General features: G+C 36.0%; 1 protein-coding gene across 1 annotated transcript in view; it reads right to left on the bottom strand.

Annotated features, from left to right (window-relative positions):
* Positions 1-5,036: 5,036 nt before the first annotated feature.
* Positions 5,037-26,599, bottom strand: part of LOC118276607 (zinc finger protein SNAI2-like) — an 88,937-nt gene continuing 67,374 nt past the window's right edge. Inside the window, exons 3-4 of the mRNA XM_050704220.1 lie at positions 6,759-7,139; positions 5,037-6,641 (exon numbers count right to left, since the gene is read on the bottom strand). Coding sequence (XP_050560177.1) covers positions 6,070-6,641; positions 6,759-7,139 — 953 coding nt within the window. The 3' untranslated portion in view covers positions 5,037-6,069. The remainder of the gene's footprint in view (positions 6,642-6,758; positions 7,140-26,599) is intronic.

Genomic DNA, 26,599 nt, shown 5'->3' with positions numbered 1-26,599 from the left:
CTGTTCGTCGGTTGCAACTAGGCCTAATATTACTTTCAAATGGTGTCAATTAGACTATTGCATGTTTCAAATCACTATAAATTAGTCTACTCCGTCGTCTCGTTAGCATTGCAAAACATGACAATGCTTACCAATAATTGACAAAATAACAAAATGACTAGTATACCAGTGTATTGGATTATTTGTATCTACAACTGTAATTGTGTATATTTTCTAAAATCTTGTACATGTGTATCAAACTGTAGGTATATTGTCTGTGATTGGTGTTTTTATTGTTTTGAGAGCTTCCACAGTGGTAGGTCATCTTGCTCTAGGTATGTTTAAGTCAAACTAGCAGTCTGTTGTAGACTGACGGTTTGAAAACTACGGCGTCCGCGATACAGCTTATGCAAAACTTCTTAATGTTGAATCATAGAACAGACTCTATACTGATAGCGAAGCGTCAAGCAATATTATACTCTATTTTCACAATTACAAAGTATGTATTACGTTTTACGGTTCATGAGAATAATTTGGAAGACATCAGTTGACCTGTGGAGATCGTTCGCGTTTATATAATTAGTTATCTACAAAACATAATCTCGCGCTCTTTCTATCAGTCTTATTCTGAACAGTTTCCCTCTGAAACTGGTGACTCTTTCCAGCCGTATTTTGCTATAGGAAAATGTTCTTTACGAACAGTTATTTTATTCTTTTTAGTACAGCAGTTGTACGTAAAGTATGTTTTGAAATTCATAGTATAGTATGAATTAGAGTAAAAAAATCTTTTTACGTTTTCCTTCGAGGCCGTATCGTTTCGTATCGATGAAGTTTTTTTTTTAAATAATCAAACACTTTCCTAGTTCAGATTATTACTGAAAGAAGGAGTGTTCCCATTTTATGATTGGATTGCTTTAATTTTCCTTTATAAATTGACGAAAATTTAAATTGACATTTTGCGTGTTTGAAGAATATTCAGTATTTATCCTTAAATCGTGCAATAACTACTCAATGTGATATAATGTTCTTAAACTACATGTTACTAGTCGCAGGAAACTTAGTACACCTCTTTAGGTGTACATATTTTGTTTCTACAACCGTACTTAGGCCTAAGAATATAATAAATGAATTCTATCTTCTACACTCATTGAGCAAAAATAAGTATAATAATCTAGTGTTTATAATTTCCATCAAAAGTGCTTACTTATAACGTGAATAAATTTTTGTTACTTTATCAATTGCTTCGTTGAATACTCGTACTTTTGTAGTATTATTGTAAAATTTTAATTGCTTTTCATTTTGTACGTAGGTAATGAAGCAGGCTGATATATTTCTAATAATATCTTTTGAATAGAGTTCAAATTCGCATATCAAACTGCCTCACGTTTACATTAGATATATACTCATCTTATCTTAATAAAATTAACACAGTTGTTAGCTTTATTCATTGCTTATCAAAAGTCACTTGGTGGCAAAATGATAACAGAACAATTTAAACAGAAACTTCATAAAAAACTCAACTAAACAATGGACTAGAATTGAATGAGATCTTCTTACATAAATATATTAAGACTAACATAGCTATAAACTTACGAACAAGCTTACAATAATGATTCTAAGATAACTAAGGAGTTGTGAAATATCAAATACTTATTCACAATAAAAATGGAGCTCTATAAAAATACATCTCTTCGAATATTCGCATTCATTGCTTATCATTCTGTGTCTTAACAACCTTACCGATCCTCAAATGAATAACACTTAACACTATAGTAAGATACTTGAAAATTGTGAGAAGAGTAATTGGTACTTACGTCGTTTTGGAACCGAGAAGTTAATGAAACAATGGCTACCGTACTCGTATAGTCCAATGTTTGTAACTTTATTAAATCGTTTCTTTGTCGCTTGCTTTTATTTTCGTAGGACTCGCTGTTTGTTATCTTACAAACTTGTTTTTGTTAAGAAAACTGTGTGAGTATAGTACTAGGCGAATATTTTCGCCTTTGGACCACCACAGATGGGACCCAGTAGGGCTGATGTTTGATCAGGAGCTGCACTGGTCAGCGGGTTTAGCGGGGCTCTGTCTCGAAAAGTGGAAGTAGGAACTCTCGCCCAAGGCGGGAGAAGTCATTGGATGATATTCCCTCCTTAAAAAAGGCGCATATTTTGGAATTTATATCTTAGTAATAATATATTCATTTCATTGTGTTATTCACAAGAGATGTCACCTAACATGGAGATAAAAGTCATATCAATGTGACTTTTATACACATTATAGTGATGCCAATGACACTGACATCGGTGAAGGAAGTCATCGTAAGGAAACTTGAACTTATTGTTTCAAATCATTAGTTTAAAATCGCCAATCCACGTTAAGTTAGCGTGGCGATTAATTCTCATCCTTTTTCCATGTGAGAAGAGCAGATTTTTGTTCTTTATTAATTTAAGTTCTCTTGAAATGAAGAGGAAAAACGTAGTCTAATTTTAAGTGGAAGTTGACAGGACGATACTCAGTAATTAAAAAAAAAAATAACAAGACATTTATAAGTCTTTAAGGTGCTTATCTGAAGATTTTATTTATTACATATCTATTGAACATTTCACGCCGATATTCATCTTTTGCGTGTAACTTTCATTCTTTGCCTGGTTTTCCAATCAATATTTTCTTAATCTTTCAAAGGGTAGGAAGAAATGCACATACACTACATAACACCCACTTCTCAAGTAAGATGTTGTTAGTCGATGTAAGGGTGAAAGTTATCATAGCACCTCCTATGAGAAACTTTAATCATGTATTATTATTTTATTTTAATACGAGTTTACTTAGTACTGATTTTCACTCATTTGAATTCAGAATAATTTGAAAATTTAAATTGAAATGCGTATTATTTTTTATAATTCTTTTTTCAAATTCAAATTGTGTTTTTTTTCTTTTAATGGAAGACTAAAAGTTTACAACTTTGTGGAAGATCAGGGTACAGATTAAAAAATTGACATTTGGTACATCTGACAGATGGCGGGAAACGAGGTAGCTGTGGCACCTCTCTTCGCAATCTGTGTCAGTCACTAACCACAGGGAAGCAATTGAATTTATAGAATAAGCACATTTATGCTTGAGTAAAAATGTGTAAAATAAATGTTGACAGAGATATAGAATGCTTTATTCTAATTCTCTTGGAAGTAAATATTGTACTATCTGTGTAGAGTATACAAAATAGGATGGGAATGGAAGTAGAGTTACATTTAATTTGAATACTAAAATACGTGGAGTATTTATTAATTCTCAGTTCTAGTTCCTCGTAGTACCAAATTACTCTTTTCACAAGTTTCAAAGATGTCCTACACCTAACATATTATGTTGGGAACACGTCTGTAGCGGGCGCGGTGTACTCACTAATGGAAGAATCCTTTCGTTGATTCAAAATCCTTAATTACATTTCAAAACCTTTTCATTCATAATTATTTATTCGTGGAAATTATTTGAAGCAAGCTTTGCCCATATTTCGATTTAGTTGCGAGCTGTATATTTTCATTACCGTACCGAATTCTAAGTAAAATTGTTTGAAGTTTAATAACTTTTAAGTCAGGCAACACACTAACTTGGACTGTAAAGTGATGTACAAGACTTCAACTTTATTCCAATGTTTTAAGGTTTATATTGTATTGAAAAAGAACTGTGGGACTTTTACTAGGTTTCAACTTTATTGCAATGTTTTAAGGTTGATATTGCAATAAATAAAGATAGTATATTTTGATGTGCTGTTGTCTGCACACATAGAAATAATACTTTCGTTTAGGTAACTTGAATATGTGTTTTGTATGGTGTTTCATTTAAAGATTCTAACTACATACTATCTTCAGCTGCGCATTGAATCTCACACATTTGGAATTACATATACCTCAGGCTCAATTCCCATATATAACATTCTTTATATGATCAATTCTAATTATTTTTCTGAATCTAGGAGGTGGTCTGTGTGTGTACGTAGGGTTTTTTTATTGTGAGATGTTGCGTTATTAGGATATCGAGAGCATCTTTGTATTGAAACAATTTAATGTTTTTATATTTTGACTTGGAAATAGGGCTGTTTTCTTTAATGAAAAACCTCCTTAATGACAGTAAATAAATCATAGAAAACTATTAATTTCTTATTTGCTTTTGGTTGCAAGTATTTATTGGATTTCACTAGTTAAAAAGTAATTTATTGAAAACTAATTGATCTGTTATGCAATTAAGTTGCTAGAAAATGAATTTTGTAAATTGAATTTGAATTTGATACAAAATTATAGAGTACCTACTTTTTTATTTGGAGTTCACTAGATTGTAAATATGCATATTGAGCTGGAAATATTTTTAATTTAATAGCAATATGGCAATTATGATCATGGATATTATATTAATAATGCCATATTGTTTAGTAATATATCATTTCGTAAATAAATTTAATTATCATCCAATCAATCTATGAAAGTTTTAACCGTAAGTATTGTATAGTCGGTTTCTAGTGATATTTAATTGTTTTGAATCCGACTAGACTGTGTTTTTAAGTGCTGTGCTTAAGTTAGAAATGTAATTCCAAGATATAGGTAATTGTGTGAGATCGTGCATCAGCTGCAGCGCTGAACAGTGTTAATCTGTAATTGAATTCCTTTCATCATCTGTAGTAGGTAATCTATATTGTCATTGGCATGTAATGTGCTGATAATGAGCTGATGTGTTTTAGGGACCTACAGGGAATTACCCAACTTTTAAATCACACGTCACGTATTTACTTGTTACAAATATTACTTAAATTCCAATTAGGCTAACCACTTGGTATTTAATTAACATAATATAGTTACAAGTTTTTATTGTAAGCTTTTATTTAACTTGTGTGTGTGTTTAGGTGGAATCAAATCTTGCAATTGATTTCTGAAACAAATATCTTCAAGTGATCGAGCTGAAATTTTGTATACACGTTTAGTTTGTATGACCATTAATGTATAATAGCTTGCTTTTGTGTTTGTGTGTGTTGTGTAGTGTTTCCTTTAAATTAATTTACTTAAGCCTGCAATCACTGTAACACGTAAATACGTACGTGTGAGGTCAGTGGTTACCTAAAGTTTGTTGGGTAGCGCTTCAACTCGCGACGATGACTACAAATGACGTATGAAAACACACCACATAGAGATTTTATTTGGAACGATATATACATTTATATGAAGTAACAATTCTTTGAAAGACAACATCAATCATTATTTATCAGTAATTATATTACTATCTATGATTTTTGAAAGTTATTCGATATTGACATGTAAGTATAATGATTAATTTTATATAATTTTGAAATCGAACAAATATAGTATTGAATAGAATTAGACATTCAGACAAATATGTTTGACAACAACACTGATAATTTTTATGGAAATCGACGGCGTCCCTCAGTATGGTGGCGTAACATTACAGTTTTCACGTGACATTCGTACCCACCCCGTCCTAGAGCGGCGCGAGGTCCGCGGACTGCTGCGGTACTGCGGTACCGGCGTTACACCGGCGGTACACCGGCGGTTTGCCGGCCGAGGGCGGCGCGCGCCCGAGCAACAGTTTGGTCCTACCGGAGCGCGCGCTACACTACACACGCTAGTCGTGCGCCTAACTGCCACTCTACACTCTTTACTTTATTGCTCTCTTTGTACCACAGCTCGACGGTTTCATTAAGTCTCTACGTATCACCGAACTACGACTAAAGTCGCACACCACACCCGCGACGCTAACTTACTTATACTTTACTATGTAAACATTACCCTACGCTGTAACATTGCAGGCTCTTGCCATAAATTGACACGATTACTTCCGTCATTGCCGGACTAATAATTGAAAAAATACGTTTCATTTTAATTTCACTTTTCATTAATTATATTTTCTTTAAATTAAATTATGGAAAGAGCCATAACGATATTAGGTACATAATATTGCTTATTATTCACTCGACGCCGTCGAAACTACGAGCATCTACCCTATCAAATATCCCTTTCGGTAATACAAAGGTGTAAAGAAGTTCATAGAGAAAATGTTCGTTGCATTGATTGAAGGATGAGCGCCGCCTCACGTCACTCGTCCTCGTCCTCGTCGTCGTCGGAGCGCACGCACGCCGCCTCCTGGTGCTTGTTCAGGTAGCTCTTCAGCGCGAACGACTTGCCGCAGCGCGTGCACTCGAACTTCTTGTCAGACGAATGCGTCTGCAGGTGCGCGCGGAGGTTCGACCGGTCCGCGAACGCTTTGCCGCACGACGCGCAATTGTATGGCTTCTCACCTGTATGCGAGCGCAGGTGGCCGCGCAGCAGCCACGGCCGCGAGAACTGCTTGCCGCACACCCCGCACACGTGCCCCATGCGGTGCGTCAGCACGTGCATGGCCAGCGCGGGCATGGACACGTACGCCTTGCCGCACTCGCCGCACCGCTTGGCCGCCACCGAGTCCAGGCTGCGGTGCGTCTGCTTGTGGCGCGACAGATTCGAAGAAGTAGCGTAACGCTTGCCACACTCGTTACAATCATATTTACCAGATTTTTCCCTGGCCTGTGTAGCCAGAGGTTCACTGTCGGGTGTTGTAGCTACAGGCTCGAGTGCGGGCGCTGGTACCACAGCGGATGGTTCTGGCGTCGGCTGCAACGGTGCGGGTGGTACGGGAATGGGTGGCACTGCAACGGGCGCCACTGGGGTGAGCACTGGCGTGAGCATTGGTGTAAGCACAGGTGCAGGCTCTGACGCCCTGCGCTCATATTCAATTCTGTCAAAATCTGGGCGCGGGTGCAACGGTGGTAACGGCGGCGGTGGGGGCGGCGGTGGTGGCGGCGGGCCCACCGGCTGGCACTCGACGTAACTGATGTGAGTGTCAACGAACTCGACCGGTTGGAGCGGGGTGACGGTTTGTACCGTGTGGTACACCGGTTCGGGTGGGTCCTCGGCCAGGATGTAGATGTTGGTGGGCTGCAGCGTGTAGGTGTAGACGGGCACGAGCGGCGGCGGGTCGGGCGCGTGCAGCACGGTGACGAGGTGCGCGGCCGGCGGCAGCGGCGGCAGGCTGTGCGCCAGCGACAGCAGCTCGTGCGCCGCCTCCGTGTCCGCCGCCGACCGCTCCGACAGCGGCACGCCCAGCTCGGCATATTCCGTGCGAGGCTCTGCGAACGAAAATCATGATGCAATTCCAATCTTATGCTACAGAACATATGCAAAGTTAGTCACGACCTAAAGATGAGTTGGAGTTATTTAGTTGAATACCTATAAAAAATTCTGAATCATGCTGAAGAATGATTGACAAATTCAGTTGGGAGGTGTAAATTACAATAAAAGCAATCAAGCTGCCAATGAGACCTATAATAATACCGCGTCTTTAATCGAGGACACTCGAACCTATAACTTGACACGACAAGATTCACTAGTTGCCGTTAAATATTTAATTGACTAAAATCAAAATCTAAAGTCACTTCATAAAGAGTTGCAAAAATAAATACGAAATAAACATTAATAGTCAAATAATTATCACTAATCAATAAACGTAGAAAGTACGTAGCAACAAAACTGTTGCACATCAACAGTCACGGGACTTGAACCCCGAACCTAAAACTCACGAAAACTTTTAAAATTTTATTTATCACACCGGGAATTGAACCCGCACTCCACTTATCCTCGTCCATTAACATAAAAACTGAAAATTAATGTAATAATAATAGAGAAATAATTAACTGTAAAAGCCTGCCATGGTGCAACGGAGAGCGGCAACAGATAGAATAACTTTTTGGAGTTTAAAAAGTTTTTGAACTGGCCGCAAGTATCGTCCGCGGCTCCCTGAGATCGTCTTCTTGTATCGAAAGGAAAAATAGTTTTGAACTTTACAAAGTTTCCGAACACCGGTCTTGTATCCGAACGCAATAACTGATGCACGTGCAATGCGATTGATAGACAACTGTAAAATAATTCCCGCGCTGCCGCCGCCCCCAGAGCGGGCGGCTCCGCCTTCCGTGTGCGCGCGCTTATATAGGTGACCAGGTTATTACACAAACATGGACAGATTTCTCAGTGCACTACAACTACATTTTAATAAACCGCCCCGCCCCTAACTGAACTTCAACTGAAATCTTTCACGACGTTCAACTGTAGTTTGAAGCCCGATTGTTGTCGCCTCGCTAGTCGCGTCGTGGTTCTAAGTTTCCAAACTTTTCTTATTTCACACAACTTTTTTAAATACACACAAATGCATTGTACTCGGTGTCACACTTAGAAACATGAAGCATTCAGTGAATTCAAAGCTATTCATGCATGATTACAAGTTTATGAGGTAGCCTTAAAGAATGAGCCTTTACCTTGACACCGTGACACATTTTGCAACGCATCAGTACAATAGATGATGAATTAAAAAAATTATACTTAACGATACTTTATAAAATCACATCTAATCACAACCCGTCGGACATTACTCCATACTTACCTGTCTAGTTATTACAGAGAAATAAATCGGAATATATAATTGTCTGATTGACATGGAAACTATCTAATGGCTTAACAATCATATCATTCAGTAATCGCCGATAAAACTAATAAAATTCCCACACAGTATTGATTCCAATTGAACAATTCAAAGACATTCAGTATACGAAAATTGAGTAAAACAATAAAATGTCTGCACCCACTGTCCTACAGGTTGCATGGTAGAGCCGTCGACAAGTATTCCATGTGATGACGTGACCATGAATACATTAAAAACTACCAATAGCGGGAGTGCGAGCGAAAAACGAGTCCGACCATGATACACATCGGGCGTCTATAACCTAGTTAGCACTACCATTTCAGCTATTCTCACCGCTACCCGTATCACAAATCGGATTGTGTCCAACCCTAAATTAATACACGAACTGAATAGTCCCGCGGGCATTTTGCTACGTAATCCGCTTAACAATAACGTAAATAGACGTTGATTAAAAGAGTAGTTGAAGGATTCTCCAAGAAACTACTACGTATTGATGTTAGCCTAACGAGCTGGTATTAAGCCCTTTCCACTAATCTGTATTCGAGCAAACCAATCAGTAATGCATTGGTTGCGTTTAATCCATTAGTGTGTAGAATACTTGTGAGGTTTCAACTAGCCTTCGAACTGTCCTTGGGCACCCAAATGGCTCTACAATTAGTCATTTGCAGTGAGAACGATTTCAAAACTTACGCTAGCCAGTACTCACACGTACCGGCGGCGGCGTATTTATGAACGATGCACAGTTTACTTCTTGGGAAATATCAGAACTAGAATACTAAAACCCAACGCACAACACTTTAAGTTTATCATAGGTTATACCTAAGTACCCCTCAATTAACTGTCTTATACCTTACTTTATTAATCCCATAATAATAAAGTAGAAAATGGAGTAATTTAATTATAATTTTACATTAGCTCATTGACATATTTAAACCCACATTTTTTACTACACTTTGCAACAGCAAACAAATCAACAAGGTTTATAATTGCATGTATCACGCAATGCTACGTTGAACATTGTCATTCTGTTCTCATAGCCTCTGTTCCTGAATTTTACATGCAAAATTACGCCGTGTATACATCACTCACGTACCCAAATCAGGGAGTGCAAAAGAGAGCTTCAAAAGTACCGTACTTGAATAGTCATGGTTTGTCCATCAATTCGCTCTTTTCCTTTAAACTGAGGTATTTGAAATTGTTACCCACATATTTTGTAAAGGGCTTACGTAGAACAAAGACTTACTTATGAAGAGCAGAATCTGTTTAGTTCGTTTTTTTTTTTATTTAAAGCCAGCGTGTATTATTTAGTAACGGGAACCAAGACTGTGCTTTTTGGCATTTAAGTAAAAGACCATGTGTGATACAATGTACTAAAGTACATTTTTGCATATTAGAACATTGACATAAAAATATCTATTATGACAGTACTTATTACATACTTATTCTCAATAAGTATTTATTATATGTTATAAAAAGTTGAAGAAACTCCAACCGTTCCACGCTTCGATGAGGCATCAAAACTACTTATTTTTTAAATGAGACCCTGTTACACGTGTCAGCTCCAAGTTTCTTGTTTTCTTTCTACGTCTTCCAAGTACACGAAGAAATCTTTGCAATGAAAGTGCAAGAAATATGAGGGAATACGTACACTATTATAATTTATTTTTCTAACGAGCTCCTTGAAAACTTGGTAAAGAGATGCCTAGCTTGTTAGTGCTACTGATAATACTTAAAGCGTAAATAATAATTTGCACGAGTTCTACTGCAGAGCGGAATATTAAATTTTCCTCGCAATTCAAGGTTACAATGTAAAAGTTCAAGACTTTGCCGTGCAGTTTATGAGTACCGAGTATTTTTTTATTATTTGTAGTACTCGTGTGTATCTTGTTATCAAACTTATCCTAGTCTACTAATTCTAGAAATGTAAAAGAATATATTGTACAAATTAATATTGCAAAAGTTTTTGCAATATTGATTTAATTTAACTGGAAATATTAAACAACTTCTTTAATGTTTCCTAATACTAATTACTATTGTGAACCATCCTTCACTTGTCTCGTCTCTTAACTAACCTCACGTCAGCTCTCATGTTACCGCGGTAACATTCAACAGGAGCAACAAGAATAGCCAAAATATTCGGTCCTCGGAGAGTCACACGATGTGGGCCACAACGTTAGCTGCGATCAACAAGTATGCAATAGAATCACCCGCCTCACCGCTTTTCTATAACCGATCATCGCACCAGGATTCTTTATGTGAATATACCTTTACATTGTGTGTTTTTTTTTTTATTTTATAACTTTTTTGAAACATACTATTTTTTTATGTTTAACGGATTACTTACGTCTCTGATTGACGTGAAACTCAACCATCTTTTAGTTCTAGTTTTACCGATCGGATTCCTCATCCAAAAGTTCTTAATAATTAAACAATGTTTTTAAGTAACAAAATACTAAAAGTTGTTGTACATGAAACTGTTGTTGTTTTTCAAAATCTCTATCGAGCTGTAGTCTGTACCTAGCTCATAATGAGCGCTATCAAATTTCTTTCATTACCGGCGCTCCGGAAAAGTTTCGCCTAGCTGTCAGCTGCTTATTTCCCAATAGATAATGGTCAGTATAGCTACTGACAGCCTCAGGCTTGGCACATCAATGGCGGACGGGACTTTACAAATTTTATTCTTCTGTCTAGACGGCTTCGGCCTCTCTATTACTCTCCATTCATTGTTGCTTATTTGGACAAAAAATAATTAAAATAACCTTTGTCTTTTTGATGAATAATGGCTTTACTAAAGCTGTATTGTTTAGAGACTCATTTTTCATAGTGTTTATTCTCTTTTTTGGTTGTTAATAGGACCTGAATGTTGGAATTTATACTGGATTGGTTTGCAAATTGTAAACATATTCAAGGGCTGCAGTCTAGTCTTCATCTTTACATCTATTGCAAAAATATATTAACGGGAAAAATGATTTTCCATGAAAATAATGATTATAACATCTCATTTTATTCTCACCTATAATAATGTGATTAGGTTTAGTATATGTATTTGTAAAATTAACCACAACTATTACATGACATAGAATTAATTATAAAGTTACGATTGCGTATTAAACGAAATCATTTACCGCCAGTTTATTAACTAAATAGTTAATTATTATAATATTATACTATATTCATATTTTGTTACCAATAAAATAATCCCCACCAAATGTAAATTGTAATTACAAGACTAATATAATGTAACAACTATTAAATTAGTACGAAATTGGTGATTAACTGCGTTATATTCGGATGACCAATTAGCCAATTAGCGGTAAATGAAGCGACCAGCTAATTGACTGTTTTGATTACAAATTATCTCCGTTCAGGGCAAAACGTTTGCGTGTTATACTCGTACATGTAATAATTTAATCCTATATTCTATGAAGAGGAAAGCTTAGATGTTAAATAGATTTATATTAACTGAGACATCACATGATTAATGCAATAAATCAGCTCACATAATAGGTCCATCAGACATGACGCAAATCCTACCTACAAATGCAACATCGTCGATATCATAATCCTCAGTTCATCCGACACGATGGTCGAAACAGAACTCAAGCTTAGTACAATACTAACGACACAATTGGTTACGAAATCTGCCCCTGCTAGTCTGCTATTTGATTGATAAATCCAAATTAGGCTTCAAACGGAGGGATTAATCTCGCAATAAGCTCTAAATTCGCATTCGCAATGCCGTACCGCTGTTTTCTATTGTCTCTAGTTATGCTTCTACGTTTGTAGCAGCACGTCAAGCTACTCTAAACGCAATTTTCACTCTTATCCTTTCTGGAATAGAGTTGTAAATCTAGTGGGGAGTCTTAAGTTCAACAGTTCGCGGTGGTTTGGTTATGCAGGCGTCACGTCGCGTCGGTCTCCACGCTACGTATGACAAGCACACGATCACGAACTACTACAATCCACGAACTTCGAGATTAAACGCAAACATTATAGAAGTTTGAAATACGTTGATAAACCTTCACTACCACACTAAGAAGTATGGTTAAAAGGAACCCATGGTTAGTTATTACGAGGTGAAAATTATATTAAATTTATTATGAATTTTCCTTTTCATAGTATTTTCAGGGACTATTGAATGGGCCTCCATGAGTTGGCCTCGGCTCGTTGTACGCTTTCCAAAAGATCGGGACCTTGTAGTCCCATCAATGGATGGGAAAATAATTACTAATTAATATTTATATAGAATAGAATCAGGCGTTACTTTAAAATCCATGCTACACTCCGCAGTAGATGTATTTTCAGCGTGCGGTGTGCAGCACCACCCTCCCGCTCGCAAATAAATGCTCACGCAGCAGAAGTGCAACACAAAAACACACACACACACACTCGAATCACACGAGTGTGGTTATAGACTACTTAAGTATATCGTTCAGAAAGGAACTAAATACAAGTGCATCTCAAAAGACACTAAACATCTCATAAACCATTAAATTCTATATGACATCTTCAACAGTCAACCCTATAGATGCAAAATAAAATACGATCCCTTATTTTCCATAAAAAATATTATCAATACTTGAAGGATACGAATAGAAAACTTTCAAACTACCTGGAATGCTATAAATCTTATCGGAAAGAGAATTTGGATCAAGTTTCTTTAAGAAGAAACGTTACACAGTCGTAGCTTATGTACTCACGTAAAATCTAAATCTTATTTACGATGCATCCGTACCTATAACATGTTTGCTGGCGAAACGTTTACGCAGATACTTCAGTAAAATCGTATCAACTTGAATACAAAATGCTTCGGTGATTCCCATACATTCTATCTTAGATTCTTTGTTTAAAAGTCGGTGAACTATCGCAATGAAAATATAATAAAACATACTGAAATTCTGAATTCATAAAAATGCCCTAAAAATCCGCGTGGGACGTGGCTATACGACGTCGATCGCCGCATAAGCTTACTGTAATGAAGTGTCCCGCTAGTCTTTCGAAACTAGACGAGTACTCTCCAATAGCTACGTAAATAAGCCGTATATTGACATTATTGACATTAATTTAATACGTGTCTATGAATATTATATTAAAAGCGATATGGTAATCTCAGTCACCTATGACTCAAGACCTAACACCCCACGATATTCCTGGAATCGTACCCATTCAACTAAGATTACACCTCAAACGTATCTATAGATTCAGCCTTTGGACTCTGCCATTTGATCTACATAATCTTACCAAAGTTCTATTTGATCTTAACTTCAATACTGAACTGCCGTTTCAGTAAACTACTTAGTTCTATCGATGTCAATCTCACTATAATAAGTGGTATTCAGTATATATTATTATATGCATTAATTTTGATTACAACCTGTATATTATAAATCTTTAATGGCTGTTATAACTTTGTTTATTTACTTATACAGTAGCTGTGATCGTCTCACTGCAGAGCTAAATCCTTGTTTATTTAACGCTGTCTATATTCTGAATCAACAAAGGCCCACTGAAACTACTGCCAGTAGACAGGGGATTGTGCAAACTGAAGCCAAAGCAAACCTATCTTAAAGTGAGCATTCATAATACATCTCAAATGTAGACAATCACAACAATGCAATCTGTCCGATAGAAGCCTTTGTGAAATATAGAGGGCATTCTAATAGCGAGACTGGTTCGACGACGGCGACGTCAGGCACAGCTTTGTTTTATTGATTGATAGTTCTATCGTATTATTGTCTGGCACCAATGCCAGCCGTCCCGGTCCTCCATATCGAGAATAAACGTCAAATACCAAACACTTTTGAACGGAATCGCACCGATACGGTACTGGAATTCGTAAGCTTCCTATGTCAAGTTTATTTATTTATCAAGTAGAGGTGGAGTTTGTTGTTCTATTTTTTGGTAGTTTGTGTTTATTGAGGGCTCAAGAGGGATAGAATAAGGCAGAAGTAATGGTAAGGTCCTTATAAATAGTTGCGTGAGAAAAATGTATAATATTACATCATATGGTAAATAACAATAATAACGATTTCCGAGAAACAGTATATCTACCACATTTTGCCCTTTCGTGAATTCATAGAACCAAATATACTCGTATATCAAGGAATATTAATTTCAATTCGAATTATTGCAATATTCCAAGTATAAAATATGAGCTGACGCTCTCGAAAAAGTAATATCACGGACATACATGAATACAATTTAACTTCCTTCTTCGAAATTACATCGATACGAATATTTTTACTTCTTTTTTTTTCGGATGCAAATATTTACGTTGCCAAATATTTACAAAAATATCAACCATTTCGGGTTAAGTTAAAAGTGTACACTTTCTGCGAATTTCATTTTACAAGTGACCAAAGTAAAAACTTTGAGCAAATTCACAACGATATGCCGACAGTAAATCTTCCTTTGAACTGCGTACGCGTACAGGTTTCCCAAACAAGCTTTGTGGAAACGGTTAAAAGAAATTCAATTTGGTAACAACTGCAACGCTTTTACGCAGACCAAGTTTAAAGAAAAAAAGTTAAAAAAAAAAGTTGTCACGTCACCGAAAACGGTCGGAACTTTATCTTCAATATCTACCGGACATTGGTTTCGGGATTTTATAGATGGCGATTGGATTCTGTTTGGGTTACGCTTCTATGGACAGGCATACACACAGATTTTTGCCCAAAGATATTTGAGAATCATATTTGTCATCCGCGTATCCTATTCACATTTTCTAACTACGTAAACAATGTTTACTTACACGATTCCCCATTTCAGTTTGCACTAAGCGAATATCGATTTTCTCATTTTAGAAATTACTCTTGTAGAAATTATTACATGTGAATTTCATGTATTTCAGTCGGAATATTCTCTAGTCTAGTTATGAGGTATTTCAGTTCTAAAATGCAAGTTAAGTCTATTTTAATTAATGTAGGTACGGTACTACTACCTCGTATCTATTTAAAGCTGCTTACGTGTCTTATTTTAAAAGTATTCATAAATTAATGCAGTTGCAGTACTTTGCAAAGATTTTCTTACAGTTCCTAGGACATAAGTTATTATGGACGTCTTTTGTGTTCACATAAAACTGAAAAGTTAAGAAGATAGCAAGTACATTAGTAAATTAATATTCAAAATAGCTGATGGTGCGAGACTAATTAATATGTGGAATAATGGGAATGTTGATTTTAGCTCCAAAACGTTTTCAATTTTTTTAACCCCAGATTTGCTTTACCCCTTAATATGTAGTTAATATGGTCCCCCAATTTTCGTACATGGAATACCGCAAAACGGAACGAAAATCTAACTTGATATTTTAGTTAAACAGGCATCGTATTATAAGCTACCTAGAGTTAATTTATAAGATCAGTTTAAGTTATATTTTTGTTAATTGTTTTGTTTGTTTGTATTTATATACATAGAACAACTTCTACAAAATATGTGTGACAAACAAGATAACTTAGTCAACAACTGTTTTCATAAACTTTTTTAGAATTCATTGCACACTGTGTTAGGAATAGTGTACCGGGTTCTATGTTCATCGAATTTTATTGCGCGATGTACCCACGGGGTAGTGTCTACATGCCGATGAATACTGCCAATCGAGGCTCGCATGTGACATGAATAAATAATGTTTTTATCTCGCTGCCATAGAATAACTGTACTCTGCTTAGAGTACGTGTTTTAGTTTGTTTATTCTGTTTTATGTTTGTACTACTTTTCCCTATGATTTCAGTATACATCTAATGGTTCACGAATCACCTGTAAACTGTCACTTAACGAGACGGAACACTTAAATTAACCCCTCACTTGTGCTGAGGTATCAATGTTATTTTTCTTGAGTGTAGAAGATCATTCAATGGCTTCTCCCGCCTTGGGCGAGGCAAGAGGAAGAGTCAGACTCTTACTGACTCAAAATCTTCTGCTTTCTGAACCGGACCTCTGCTAGGCAGTCCGCAGCTCCGGGTCAGACTGAGCTGTCGATGATAGGTTGATAAAAACAAAAATGACGTGAAGTGTCACCTATCTTTACTTAAGGGTTTCTTTAAATTTAGGAGAGGTTTGTGGTTGAATTACTGTCTTATAGTTGTAGCTGGCAGTTGAATACCGAATTTAATTAGCTTAAGTACGCCATTCTAACATGTCGTCTACAAAACTTAGTTGTAACCAATCACTATGTACGAGTGAAGCGATCTTATAATATATTCAGTTTTCGATTCAGTCACATCGTACGGAATCCATTAGTGTTTAACTAAGTTCCAAGTCGCATTAGCTTCATTAATAGTATGTAGGGATTGAAATCCTCTCATGAAGACTTAAGTTCTATTAGTGTGGAACCATCTGATAGAGGGTGCGGTTTTACCTTCAAATACAGACTATACTTTCAATGTATCTCTCGCAAGAGTGCACACACGCTGCAAGGTGAAGTTTAAATGAAAGTTACGAGTGTAAATACGAGTGCAGTTATGCGTTGCTTTAATGAACGGCTTTTGATATGTCTTGGAATTATTTGCTTAGTTTCTTGCGCACATGCTGTATTTATTTTGGTTGTAGGGATTTTCGTACAGATGTTTCATATTTTTTATTTATTTTATGGTTTTTTGTATGCAGTTCAGTTTAATTATTTCTATCTTTTGATTTTACGTTACGGTTATGAACCCTATTAGATTTAGATTTCAGCTATGATCGTCCCACTGCAGGGCAAAGGCCTCCCTACCACCCTTCCACTCCTCTCTGTTTAAAGCTTTTTACGGCCTGATAATAGTTTAATCGAAGTAAATGAAAAAAACTAAACACTGACATTCGACATGACGTCAAAAACGTTAAACAATTAGTTCATTTTGCGATGTAACTGAAATACCCACTGCATCTTTAATATCTTGCCTTCCCTTTTCACGGAATGCTTTCCACTCAAATGAATATTTTCCTCAGGCTTCGAGTGGGTAGCTTCAATCCTTGTTCTTGCAACAGGTACAAGCAACAGTTGCGTTAAGCCAGTTAACACAATTCAACTGTTGCCGTCCTGTTGCTTACGCTGGCAAATGTTCCAAAAATATACGACGCCCATTGCTTTATTGAGCACACAAAAAGTCGTTTGATTTCGTGAAGGTTACTTATATTTGTACATAAATAATGTCATGTTTTGCTTTATATTATAAAGTAGTGTATTTACTTCGTTTTAAAGAATAAAGTCTATAGTATTTTGTTCTTTAGATAGTATTTATAATTACCATATAAATCTAATTTTATTTCATTGATGAGATAATATGATATGATATGAACAAACGACATTATTTCATTACAATTATTTTAATTATAAATAAACACAAAACATATAATTTGATCCGGAAAATGTCATAAGTTGTTTAATTAGTAGATGTGTGGCTTCACTGGTTTCAAAGATTTTCAAACACGAAGTTGTGGCTTGGCTTGACTTGTGTGGCAGACGGCTACACTATACAGTCCCCCCTTTTGCAAATACGTATACTCGGATTCAACTTAGCCTAGCCCGAAGGACAAAAACGTCTGGTGTAGTTGTGGTCGAACGTACCATGAGGCAAAGAACTATAACCATTTTTGGTCGTTTTTAGATTGATTATGGTAATATATAATCCTAGTTGTACAAAAATCCGTTGCTTAATTTAAATACAGTGCCACCTTTTAATTGCCATGGTAACAAAGCTACTGAGGAGACAAAATGTTACAAAATCTTATTATTGTATCATATTAGGGTCAATCTTCAAAACTCTGCATTTATGTGATTGCTCTGGCTATTTCGAGATATATACATAATATATTAAATGGCAATTATAGATCTCATTGAAAATAAAGATATTCTAATAGTAATTTTGTTATTTTTAACTAAAATATGTGTATACTCCATACGATAAAGGTGGACTGTACGAAGTTAAAACTCTGTAGTGAGGTACCTGCAATGTTGTTCGCATGCCGCCGCTGCTCTGACTGCACAGCTAGGGGAACCAAAAATGTCCCATAGACGGCATACCAGACGAACTGGAATGGAACAGCGAAATAGTTCGGCTTACATTCCCGACCGTGATCTTACAAACGTTTTGGAAGATTAGATTTCAGAACATCATTTCTGTTCTTAGATGGATAAATAGAGTTATGTTTTTGGCTGTTGTTTTATTTTCTCCGCCTTTTTATTTCACGTGAAGCTCTTATATTGAATGAGGTCACTCAGAATGAAACTAGTTACTCGTATACGGATCAACAAAACAATGATTCAAAAAATCAAAGAAAAAGTTGAAGCCTAACTTACCTAACCCACTAGCAACGAGGTATTTCTGTCTAGATAAGGTGTATGAAACCCAGTGGAAACTCCGAACAAAGAAGAAGTTTGTTGTTGTTGTACACTATGTGTATCGAACACAAACTAATCTCGCGCACAGAGTGAAAACAAGCACAAACAACTGCATAAGCCTTTCACTAATTTTCTGAGAAACGCACCAGAAACCACGAGCTACTACACTAAACGAAAAACAAAAAAACAGAAATTCAATTAATTAAACTGCTTTCAAATTACTCAGAGGGTCTAAGCATATTTCTTTAGGTTAAGTTTTTGGACATACTCGTACAGCGAGCTGCGGACTGCCTAGCGGGTTACCGGGGCTCCGGCTCGAAAAGCAGATACGGGATGGATACGCAAGTAGGAACGAGATGGTTTTAAGACAGTAAGAGTCTGACACTCTCTCTTGCCTTGCCAAAAGTAGGAGAAATCATAAGATGATTTGCCCACCTCAAAAAATAAAGATTTTGGACGTTTTCTGATGGTACCTACATCAATTTTAAAACATAATAACTACTATTATTGTATTTCTTATATTCGCAGTTACATACATATCTTTATCTACGTTAATAAAAATCTTTCACACGTGGCATTTACAAAGTGTTCGATATAGTATCTAACATTGCTTTCCAATAATAACACCAACAATCGATGCCCCGATTGCAACGGTCTTGTGAAATTCGTGTCCCTCAAATTCCAAAATCGATGTAGGCCCATGTCACCGACACTCTGATGAAAATTGGATGCCCTTTAGAATCTTAGTACATTGTATAGGGCGCCCAATTTAGGCAGGAGGTAGTCGTCTGCAAACTCCTTCGAAATAGTAATAGCCTTGGCATTGTCCAGTTTGATCAGTTCCAGCCCAGAAACTGGGTTTCCTGAAACATTTTGGCTTTAGGTACATCGCACTACAAATTGGTTCGATGAACCTAAATATCTTGCAACGGTGCATCCATTCTATCTTCCTAGCTATGCACGTGACGTGACATGTATTAACGCTTCCGTCGCCTGTACACTAAGCCTTTTCCCATTACTTTACACTAAATTCAATTCTATTATACATATGTAGGTAGAGTAAATAATTCTATGGAATAACTTCATTATAATAAGAGTGCTTATTGAATGCCAACGAAAAAATATTTTTAGTTCCATGTCCACAAAGCTACTCGTACTTTTCTCTCTTCAACTTTCTGAATCACAATCTAAATTCTCATAATAAAGTATGAATTAATAATATATAAATGATTAAGTTCTGCATTATTTGATTGTGCATTTATTTCTTTTGAATTACATAAGTTTGGTCTTGATATTAACTTGAGTTATAAATGCATCACAATAACGTCAATGAACGGTTCTTGTTAGTTTAACTAGTTATTATAAGGTTGAGTTTGAAGTAAACATTCTAAGAAGCAAGACCTTCACACAAATTAAAACTGAACTTCTGTTTACCAGTGAACCGACGGTGCAGAAGAAAGTTGAAGGTAAAGTACACTTTGTGTGGGTTTCGAAACTAAACTTCGTTTAATTGTGAAAGTAAGCGTAGCCTTTGAAATATAATAAAACTGAACTAAATCGATAAATGATTAGAAATAACATATAAACACTTTTTTTATTAGACGTTGCACACACTAGGATTTTCTCTTGTATCGTGGGTGCGTTTACAAACATACAAGTTCACATACACACGACACCCAGACCCGAAACAACAATTTGTGGATCAGACAAAGAGTTGCACCGTGCGCGAATCGTACCCGCTACCCGTTGATCGGTAACCAGTTGGCTAGCCACCGCACTAACCGTGCAGTCGTCATACACACATATACATTTACAATATTACAATATCACTTTTTTCACAATACAAAGTAATTTAAAAGCCCACTTATTATGAGCCCCCTGTAATATAGGGTGAACCTATATGCTATATACCAGCAGAATTCTAGACATCGTGCAATTACTGAAATAAATCCCAAATAACATCAGTAATGTTTTGACCAACCTGAGAAGTGAGACCGTTTGCAACCAAGCGACCTACGAGGCAAAGAAAAATATACATTATACTACATACATATCTTACAAAATGTGTTCATAAAAAAGATTTTAGAACATACATTCTTTTCTTAGAAATAAGAGACTAGGAACACAGTGTCTTCGCATCCAATATCACATTAGGATTCCGTTACTGTGGGTCGGCATGCAATTATTACAGTTTAGAGCGGCAACCGTTGGCTGTCTCAGCAAGTAATTGTGTATGGGTTACACACACGACATTTGTTTTATGTTACACTACATTAAGAAGTCTTTTGTAACATTTTTGTGAACATTTTAAAGTAGTTTTTTGTAAAGATGTTTCATTCAGTAGCAGCGCGACAATCGCCGCGTCGTGTGTCGTGGAATGCTGCTCATTAATATGAGCCTCCGCTAGAGGATTTTTTAGTTATTAAATAATTTATAAAATAATACGTTTTGTTCGAACCTATGTTAGTATTTTCTTATCCTTTGTTATCCTATGTTAGTAGTTCTGTATTTTGGAATATTTTCATACATCCACAAAGATACTGCTACGGCTTTTAGTGTATCAACTTACATTAAATAATTGAAAATATTTTTCCATCAAATAGTTCGTCTGTCCAAATGTTGGCAGGGATATCAATATGGACGCGGAATGTAATGGAATTTAATGTAATGGAGTGTACTTCATAGAATTTTGTTTGATATTTGCAAAGCCTGTCAAACCGTGCACCATTGTCAACGGTACTCGTCGCGACCGCAATTGACAATGGTTTCGCTTTGTCCATTAGTTTTAACCAACTTTTATTTTTGAGGTTTTATAAAAACAGACAGTTTAAAACAACAATAGTTATCGCGTTGTTGATCGCCTGTCATGTGTTTTAGTAAAGTTAAATAAACAATTAAAATTCTCGCGTATTTTCAATTTATGCCGCTCATAATTTAAAGTTCGTGTCAGTTTTCGTAAGATGAGTTCATTCTGTATCCTGCAGTTGAAACAGTCCCTAACACACTACAGCCTGTATATCCGTCCATTTTATTAACTTTTGAACGCTGTCTGTTATATTTTTTCTCTTTTATCGCGATGCGATGGTGTGAATACACCGCGTTTTGTTTTAAAAAGTTATGATTGTCCACAACTCCTCTGTATGCATGAATATTTAGATACGTGTTTTTTTCGAAATCCAGCGAGCAGTGCAGATGAAACATTCTATTTTAAATATTGATACAGTTATTTCAAACTTTGTGTGTGTTAGTTTAAGGATTTTATTTGATTGAACAAAAAATAGAAATATTTACGCAGACAGGTAAGGGTGGAATGCTGTTATGGGATACGTTATTGGTGTTGGAATACCAAACAGAATGAACAAATGCATAGGAATTTATATCGTTATCGATTATCCGTCACTTGACTAACAAACAAATACCCAAACATTTGTAGCGTTAATGATTAGATAACTCAGTTGTCTAGGGGCACTGAGCCTTTAGGAACCAAAACCATTATTGTTCTGTCGCAACGATATCTCATGCACAGTTGGCTAGTCAGCATGGAACTGGTCGCCGTGATCGAAATCGATTAACCCTTTGTTGTCACATGTGCAGAACTGACCACGAAATTAGTTTGGACCATCACAAACATTAGTTTCTGTTAACAATGAAATGTGGAACGTAAGACAAGACAATATGGCTGATATTGTTTTGTTTGGTTCGATTTCTTTATTCGATAGTCGCACTAATAAGACAGTGAAAAAACAATATTGTGTTATGAAATGCAAGCAAACATTATAAACGTGAGCAAACCTGGGCTTGTAATTTTTAATCATATATCTTGCATTGAACAAGGGTGGTGATTAATGCTCAAACCTTCTCCTTTGAGAAATGAGTCTTTGGTTAGCAGGCTGATGATATATATGTATTTATGTATAATTCATTATAAACATTTAATATGTTACAAGTTTTAAATTGAAATGTAATTAAAGTACATATGTATTTGCAGTGCACGGTCCCCTCATTATGAAAATAAACAGTTTATTTCAACAGGTCGTACTAATTAAATACGACGTTTACTCTCTCTCGTGTTAAAATTAATATCACAATTAGTACAAAAGTGATTAATTATTTTCACATTCATCACACTAACGATCTAATTGAGCACTTTTGCGAGAGAATAATTTAATTGTAATTATGAATTTTTATTTAGAATAGTTATTTATTACATATGTACATCCATACATAACATCACGCCTGTCTGCTCCAGAGTAAGCAGAGACAATGGGACGCCAATTGCCACGATTCTTACACCTCTTTTGCTTCATTAACAGTTATCAGCCTTTTTATGAATGTTCGTCGGTTAAATGGATGTTTAATTAAAGTATTTACTAATACTGTATCTCTCAATAATTACATTAAGAAAACTTAAATGCAGTTGACAAAACAAATAACTTACCAATACTTAAAAAAATCTAACACAAAACAGACCAAAAGACTGCAGAATACGACATCGTATTATTCGTGTAGGATGACAAACAAGAAATATTAAATAAAGCCAGGCAAGTGTTCACAACAAGAGAGAAAGTTGAGACCACAAAGCACAAATATCACTTCAAAGATAGAAAGGAAGCTGCATCCACGTTTGTCTTATTTTACTGCATACCTATACATATATGAACACTAGACAATTGTCCGACTGTCCTCCAACCGTCTCAAATACAGTAGTCACATACAGAGCGGTATTATCCTTAAGGTAAAGTAGGTAAGTGCCTAGGGCGCCAGGTTATAGAGGGGCGCTGAGAGACGAGTGCCCAACTGCACATAAAATGACTGCGGCGCCAAAAAAAAATAAGGCGCCTACCAGTTGCTTGCCTTTTTTTAAGGGGGAAAATCATCTAATGATTTCTCCCGCCTTGGCCGAGGCGAGAGGGAGTGTCAGACTCTTACTAACTAAAAACCACCCGTTCCTGCTCCTGATTTTCCAGCCGGAGCTTCGGTAAACCTGCTGGGTAGTCCGCAGCTCCGACCAAGTGCTTGCCTAGGGCGCTCTCTAGGCTCAATCCGCCTCTAGTCACATAGTAGCCAAATAAACATTGTATAACTTCTAACTTCAGACAAATTAAACTCACTCAGTATTTGCTGACCAACTTCTCTAGTTCCCTGATTAACTTGACTCGTTTTCTGGCCATGTTTGTTTATGCCAAACTATCATTTTGTTTTGTTAAAAGCATCGTGTATAATCTGCTAAAGTGATTTTGCAATTTGGCATCTTTTTTCGCTTATATTTTGATTCTTTGAGCTCTTAAAAGCATTTCGTTTAGTGATACTGGATTATCAAATGGATTGATATTTGTTATTGTGGCTATTCCAAAGATTTTATATTTTACTGTTGCTGTTGTAAATTACAATTCACTATGAAATTTCATTTGAGTGGCGTTTGCCTACGGCATCTCCGTCCGTATTGAGCCCCATATTGAGTAGTACCTATTTCAAAATGTCCTTAGTTATAGTATTTTGACCCGAGCTTTTTTACTCTGTCAATATAAATGTAATCACACAACTGTACTATACTTCCATCTTATTTCTACTTCTTCTCTACTTTTATTTATGTTTGACTTGTAAGTAACAAAAGAAAAGGTAAATGAACCCTACCATATCACTTTCCTCAAGTCATGTAATGAGTTCCATTGTAACAGGGGGCGAGCCCACAGCCACACCTAACACAACGCTCTTAGAATTGCTTAATCATAAAACACAATAAGTAACTCGGTGTCTAGTTGAGCTAGCAAATACTAGACTTAGGTTTTAAGCTTCTTCACTCTTTCTGTCCTTCTCCCTAGTCAACTTAAATTGTCACAATCCCTATTCTTTTCCTTTCTCTATCTCTCTTTCATATCATTTTTCACCCGCTTTTCTTTAGTCTTTCTCTACCTTTCCATAGCTCCACATTTGAATTCATCATTTGTGATTTGAATTCATCATTCACAATTTGTGAAATTATCCTTTAAGCATCTTATGCATTCCGTATGACGTCATCGGTACACATCGCATGTAGGCATTGCCGATGCATGCGATGCGTACTATGCGGGCCTGTAGACGCGTACCTTTAATATTCTACATTCCATAGAGAATAAAATAAATTCCATAAAGAAATAATCGTCTGAAAATTCATGTATAAACTTTTGCAACTATCCACCCATCGCAATACTCACAAAGAAAAATAAATAAAAATATCACTCCATTATATCAACATTTAAAATTCCGTTTGGAAAATAACTTTCACAGATTAATTACAGTATTATTTATTCATAAAAGAAATAAAAAATATGGCCGCCGAAATATCGAAACGTTTTCAATTACGTTTGGTACTCTCGATACTGTGGGCCGAGGGCGTCACACGTTGATGTAAATTTTATATTGGAAATATTGTAATGATTTTAAAAGGAACTCCATTTGAAAGGGTGAAATCTCTGTTATTCTTGTATTTATTTTTGTGAAGAATATTTTAATAGTTATGGTACTTACGCCTTTAACTGCCAATAGAAAACTGTTGATGGCAAATCCTCCGCTAACGTCGGTCACCGGTGACCACCACGGCGTTCAATGTGTTAAATATCGAATTATTTTTAAATTTAAATACTCATAAACAAAGTCACCATTAAAAGTTATTGAAAAAAATTAACAATGTTTCACCTCTTCTTACCAGATCAATGTGATATGTGATATGGCACATAATAGTCAATATTTTTTTTTTTATTTATAGACATAAATAATTAGAGTGGCTCCACTTTTAATATTCTCGTATAAAAGGCCTTATTTACATATATACGTGTAAGCCTATGTTTTAATTTAGTCCAATCTAGGCGCCAATATTTAACCAAACATAAGTATTTAACGCGTATGTCTCGAATTCACAAAAACGCGCAACACAGATGGCATTCAAAGAATGCAAGTCGATAAGGTTAGGTATGTTGGAACTACGTGAATACAATAGTTGACTGGTGTGGATCAACACCTGAAATTGGTCAAACATTTCACACTACTGACTATCATTATCATTTGAATCACTTCGCTATGTTGCACTACTGATAAATTCCTAAATTCTTGGTAGAAAACAGAATAAAGTTTTGCTCTATCCGTACTTGTTTATTAGATTTTTAACTTTATTGCTTTATAATAAAGTTCATTGTCTACTGGAGAAAAGTTAGATTAAGTAGATGAGCTTGATTGAATTTTTTAAGGCTTTTACTGATATGAAACGTCCGGTCTTAAATGTATAGTTAGCTTTCCTTAAAAATCTATTATCACACAGTTAATTAAAGATACGTTTACACTTGAATCCAACTTCAATATCACGCAATTTCAATCCAATAAAACCTCAACAACTATTAAATTTCAAAACTATACAACCCCAATCGAAGCTGTTAAAATAGCATTCAGAGTATAGAATCTAAAGCCAAACGCATACCATTTAGTTCGTTCAATATCTACGCAAAACGGATGCAATAGGCGTTAGTGTTGCAACTCAAGAGTACGAAATATCACAATATCAATGTCGATCAGAATTGGATTCAATTGTAAGCCCTCTAGTCTATCTATGACACCTGTATATAGCTATTGTGGACACAGGTATTCTATTATTGTGTTATTTGTGTGGCATACGTCACACACGTGCCGTGTTCCCGTGTGCAGCCATGAATATTCATCTAGTTTAGATTCTGTTGCATAGGATATACTTGACTTACAAATTACAATAAGGTGACGGCTTTGTTGGTAAGCAAATGCTATGCAGTTGCTGAATGCGAACCGGGACCTGG

The sequence above is a fragment of the Spodoptera frugiperda genome, chromosome 25 (genome assembly GCF_023101765.2).
Source record: "Spodoptera frugiperda isolate SF20-4 chromosome 25, AGI-APGP_CSIRO_Sfru_2.0, whole genome shotgun sequence".
In the NCBI taxonomy this organism is placed as follows: Eukaryota; Metazoa; Arthropoda; class Insecta; order Lepidoptera; family Noctuidae; genus Spodoptera; species Spodoptera frugiperda.
Note: the sequence above shows the minus strand (reverse complement) of the source record. Positions and strands in the feature narration are given on the sequence as shown.